Here is a 5,402-nt window from a genome sequence, read left to right as displayed (position 1 = left end):
ACGTCTTGGCTGCGTGGACGGCCGCTATTGGGAGGGGGTGCTTGTCACCCGGCAGTTTGTCTCTTTCTTGCGCTTATTTTTGGCGGGCTTGTGCTTGCACAAGTGGTGCCATTTCTATTCTCTATGCCGTTGCGTCGTGTGCTTTGAATGGGGACCAGGCGGAGGGAAGCTTCCCGGCAAGTCTCCTGCCACGAGTGTCTTGCCTGGGCAGCGCCTTACTCTCACGGGCTGCCCGCGCAAGACACCCATGGCGTTTTTTTGCTCGGCCCCAGGCGGATGCCTTTCTCTCTGCACGGGTGCTGGGGTGCTGTTTGCATTCCATTTCCGGGCGGGGCGGAGGCTGCTGCGTGGACGGGTGCGGGGCTCCATTGCAACTCGTGACGAGGGCGGTGGCACGGGGCGTACGCCATGCATTGACTGCCCTGCTATAAGCCCTTACTTGGACACTGGGGCTTTGGGCAGGTAACACCTCACAGCTGGAGAGTGTAGGTCCACCTTGAGGGGCAGATGCGTGTTTCTTGGAGCCGCGGCGTATTTTATGTGTCAGGTCGTGGCTTCTGACTGGTGCGGCGCAGAATCACACCAGCAGCGTACGGTGTGTGGGTAGCCGGACAACAATGCGGAGCGACTGCACACATTGTGTTTGCACATGGGCACGCCTGCACACGATCAGTGGCGGCTGACGCCGTTGTCTGCGTGTGTGTGCGTGGCTGGGGGCTTGAACGGTTGTGGGGGATATTGGCTGCAAGGCCGACGATGTGACTCACTGTGGATGGTGGCAGTGCTCGCTTCCCTTCCCTGACGCCTTCCGCATTTCCCTGTTTTCTCTTGGCATGTCTGTTCTTCTCTCTTTACTTCTCGGAGATGCACATGAAGAGGGAAATTGGGACCGGGCGCGAATTGCTACTGCGCACTCCAATGGCTCCGGAAGGAACAACAGCACACACACGCGCACGCACAGCCGTCGCCGCGTGGCCGGATCCAGTGGAAGGAGGATGGAAGGAAGAGAGAGTGAACCCAGCATGCTCCGGCATGTGTTCAATTCCGCGGTGCTGTTCCCCCTCGTGTTGGTGAGGTCCTTGCGTGGAGCCGCGCGATCTGAGAGAATTACTTCAATGAATCCCGTTGATCTATTCGCAGGGACGACACGGATATCTCCTGTCAAATGAGGGGAACTGAAAGAGGCTGCTGGAGGAGCCGGCCTGCTTCGTGTTTCCGGCCCTGTTGAAGCGAACGGCGGTGCATTTGCCACTGCTGAGGCGCGGTGCAGGGAAGACTTCGGGGCCGGCAGCCGTACGGGGATTGCGTGAAGGAGCCCGAGGGAAATTGCTGAGCCAACGGAGATCCCGACAGTGGATGTAAACTTGTTATACGCAATTGCTCAGGGGTGTTGCTGCGGATGGCTTCGAGGCGACGGGAATGATGCGGCCAACATGAATTGGAATTGGCGGCAGCATCCAAATGCTTCTGGGAAGTTACAGCCATAAAAAGTCTGGCACCCAAGTGGCCGGTAATAATGGCTGAAGGCCTCTGGCAATAAAATCCAATGGAATGAGGCCCATGAACTGAACCCTGAGGTCAGAGGAGATTGACACTCCTTGAATAGGTTGATTGGTGGCGGAGGACCGAGTGTCTAGACGAAGGACGGCACTCCCGTGTTTCCCATGAGTGCCGTGGGCAGGAAGAGGGGAAGAGCGTTGTATTCTCCATGCGTCTGAAGTCGGAGAATAAATGGAAGCTTTTGGTGAGGACGAGTGGTAAGGTCAGCAGGGATCCATCCATTGTGGAGCGAGAAGAGGAAGTAATTTTTGCGATGGCCTCTTGTAAGGCCGACCAAAAGGACATGAGCACCCCGGTGATTTTGTGGTTAACTGCCTCTCCGCGGCGCCAGGACTCGGCAGCCAAGAACGGGGGCGCGATCCGTTTGAAAGCCGAAAGCGAGTGATTTTTCCCTCATGGGATTTTCGTGGGCGCAGGGCTGGTGGTGGCGCGCTTCCCCCGAAGATGATTCCGCCGCCCGTTCTCGACGCATGCCGGGGTTTTCCGGCGGACGCCAAAGCCATGGCCATATCCGGGCCCTATTTCTCAAAAAAAAAAAAAAAAAAGCGTCCCAGGGAGGAAAGCGTGTTGGAGGAAAGGCATTCGACTGCTCACAAAGGAGAAAAGATAAGAATTTATAAAAATGCCGAGCGAGAGCCAGTAGCAAGAGGGAAGAAAAAACCTGTCGCACGAGCCGCCCCCGCACTATATCCAGCGATTTTTCTGCATTTCTTTGAGCTTCCGCGCCAGGTCCTGAAACTTGGCAGCTTCCTCCGCGAGTTCGCGCGACCGGTTTGCAATTTGAGAAATCCGCTCCCCGCGATCCTGGAGCCGAGCTTGGTTTTCATTCATAATTCGCCTCGCCTCGTTCAGTGACACGTTTTCCCGCGCCGCAGTGGATTTTATTTCAGAGTACCGGCCCCGCGAACACATTCCCTCGCGTTCCTGCGCCGGAGCGGGTTGCCGGGATGCGGTCGTTGGGGTTGGCGAAGGCGAAGGCGGGTCTCCACCCCCGGCGGGGAGCGCCAGGCGGTGGCGGAGGTCTTCAAATGATTCCGGTCGCCCCGCCTGAAGCCGTTCTTCCATTTTCAGGGCCATTTCCTCCCACGGAAGCGTCATGAGGCGTTTCAAAAATCCTTGTTCCTGCTTCATTGCGGGTGGCGGCGGCAGAAGCTGTCGGTACGCTCGAAAACTCGATGGCGTGGATGCGCAGGGCGGTCCCGCAAAAAAAAAACCCGAGCGGGAACTAAGACTTTTTACCCCGTCGCCCACGGCAGAAAAGACAAGGTGACCAAGCACCCCGCCCCGGCCAGCAACGTACACGTGGAGGTCGCCCCCCTCAACGGGAAGAGGGTGGATGCGGAGATCCCTTTCCTGGGAGAACGGAATCATTACCTTGGACTCCGCCAACCGTCGCGCGGTATGCAAATCCAGCACGCTAACCCAGCGCCATCCGTTGGCGTCCTTCGTCAAAACAAGCACTGCGTCCATTAATTTGCAAACGACCACGTGTTCAATGACGTGGTCAAAGTTGCAATGGCACAAAAACTCGGGTGGTTTTCCACTCTCACTTGTTGCCAGACGTGCGGCGGTGAAGAAATCAACGTTGCTTTCACCGCAAATTAATACGGTCGCCTCCTCGCATGGACTTTGTGCGGTGTATGGAGAAATTGGGGCTGCCATCGCATCCTTCTCTTCCGCCTTCTCTTCCTCGCTCCCTTTTGGATTTTCACGTGAATGCCACTCGAGGGCACCAAACAGCCAGGACGGCCCTGCCTCTACGAAGGCGATGGGAGCAGACGGCACCAATGTTTCCCCGAGAGAATGCGTTACCCCTCTCGTCAGCATCGCCTGGCCATTTCCAACTCGCACACAGAAGCGCAATTCCACAGTCCCCACGGAGGGAATCGAATACCACTCAGCCTCACCGTCGCCCCTTTTCACAAACCAGGTATCCGACCCATTAGGAGCATAGCGAATACGCAATGAAAGCAACAGACGACCAAACACGTCGCGTAGATAAACAACCCCCTCGCTCCCGTGTGTCGCCACCGTCCCGCTGCTGGTGGTCGACATCACAACAATTTCACACACTACTCCCGCCAACACTTCACTGAAATAATCTTTCTGAGGACATGCAATAACGGTCTTGCACCGCCATTCATCACATCCATTGCTTGGGTAGTAAGATAGAATTCGCATTTGGCTCATATCCCATACGACCACGCCTTTCTGGTCGGACAAAGCGCAGAGAAGTGCCAGGCACGTCCCGTTGGTTTCACCCAACTTTGCATCACTGGAAGAGCCTCGGAAATCAATCCATACCGTGTCAAACGACGCCACAGTGCTATGAGCAGGAAAAAGAGCCGATGGATAACGCACCATGAGGGGAAACCCCTCCTCGCCCGTCTTTGCACCGCTTAGGCTCACAAGCACCAAGGAAGCATCGCGCAGCTGGAGGAGTATACTGTATCCGCCACAAAGCAGCCGGAATATTGACGCTGCGTCGCCGGAATTCTCAATACGGCAATTGATCAAAACCGCAGCTCGCGCCAAAGGGCCCTCTTCGTCATCGTCATCATCATCCCCTCTTCCACCAGGAGCTTTATCCGGCATGAGACACTCTCTCGAAAGCTTCAAAAGAGGTTCAACAATACCCAATGAGAGATGCGTCACAAATACAACGACTGTATCTTCATCTACCACAACACGCAGTATCATTTCTGTCTTGCGCGGCGGCTCTGGTAGAGCTTGCTCGAGTATCACCAATTGCCTGTCATTTCGGGAAGGGACGTAGCTCAACCACGCCGTGTGTTGCTCCATGACAGCAGTGGGTATAGGAATGCACTCATTGGACAGAGGAAGTAAGCAAACGCCCACAGTTGGTACATCAGAGAATACGCCAAGAACCAAAAGAGTACCATCCCATTCCTCCACGTTGCAGTGTTTTGTTAACTCCATACCGTGTAGAACATCTTGCCAGTGATTGGAACCACTTTTATCGTTCCTTACCGACGACCATATAGCATTCAACGTTTCCAACGGCGGGTAAAGAAGCAACATCCCAATGGATGGGTCCGCCCCGCGTGGAACTTCCTCCAACTTGTCAATACTTTCCACATTCCGTTTTAATCGGCACCGCCGTATCAAGAGCGGCCCATAAGTGCGGGTTGTCATAAGGAGTACGTCCAAGTCCCCTTCTGTCCACATACCCCTCCAATATTTAGAACGAGAACACGGAACAACACAGTTCACGGCAAGGGCATCCTTGACATCCAGCGCTGGCGGAGGCTCCAACTTTACTGCAGTAACATGAGCCAAGAGGTCCTCTCTCTGGAGAAGCTGTCTCCCCTCCACATCAAGCACCAGTTCCACCAATTCCCCCGCAGAGTGGAGAAGAAGATGCATTTGGCACTTTTTGTCCGATTGCGCCTGCGAAGAGGAGCAAGCGCTACGTGCAATGTGTATGCCGCACGGTGCATCCTCAATCTCGCTCTCGTTCACTTCTTCTCTGCCACTATTCCCAGGAGAAAAAGGTAAGCGACATCCAGTCTTTAACGTCCAGAATACCTCCACAGACTTGTTCTTTGTCTTTTTTCCTCCATCGGACCATATGAAAATAGTGGAAGTATCACATGTGATCGCAACTATATACACCCCCCCTGGGGTCATCCTGCAAGCCTTGAGAGACATGCTTGTATTGAGATTCGGCATACGGTAGAAGCCACTCAAGCAATTTTCATCCATGTGCCACTTGCAGACCCCATTGACCCCTGAGAGCACTGCCACAAGGATATTTGGACTCGTCGGCCTGGAGTCTATAGAATATATATGCCCACACGATGGAGGCATTGGAGTCGGAA

At 54.8% G+C, this 5,402-nt stretch overlaps 1 protein-coding gene and 1 pseudogene across 1 annotated transcript, besides 1 other annotated feature; one reads left to right on the top strand and one right to left on the bottom strand.

Moving 5' to 3' along the window:
* Positions 1-5,402: a sequence feature (heterozygous, non-Esmeraldo-like haplotype).
* Tc00.1047053507685.20 lies at positions 865-1,845 on the top strand (annotated as a pseudogene).
* On the bottom strand, positions 2,245-5,402 carry Tc00.1047053507685.10 (uncharacterized protein; the record flags this gene model as incomplete). The annotated part of the gene is made up of 1 exon (XM_799090.1): positions 2,245-5,402. A coding segment is annotated over one exon (3,158 nt), but the record flags the coding sequence as incomplete, so codon positions are not given.

This window comes from Trypanosoma cruzi (assembly GCF_000209065.1).
Source record: "Trypanosoma cruzi strain CL Brener chromosome Unknown tcruzi_1047053507685, whole genome shotgun sequence".
In the NCBI taxonomy this organism is placed as follows: domain Eukaryota; phylum Euglenozoa; class Kinetoplastea; order Trypanosomatida; family Trypanosomatidae; genus Trypanosoma; species Trypanosoma cruzi.
This window is presented reverse-complemented; position numbering and strand designations above follow the sequence as displayed.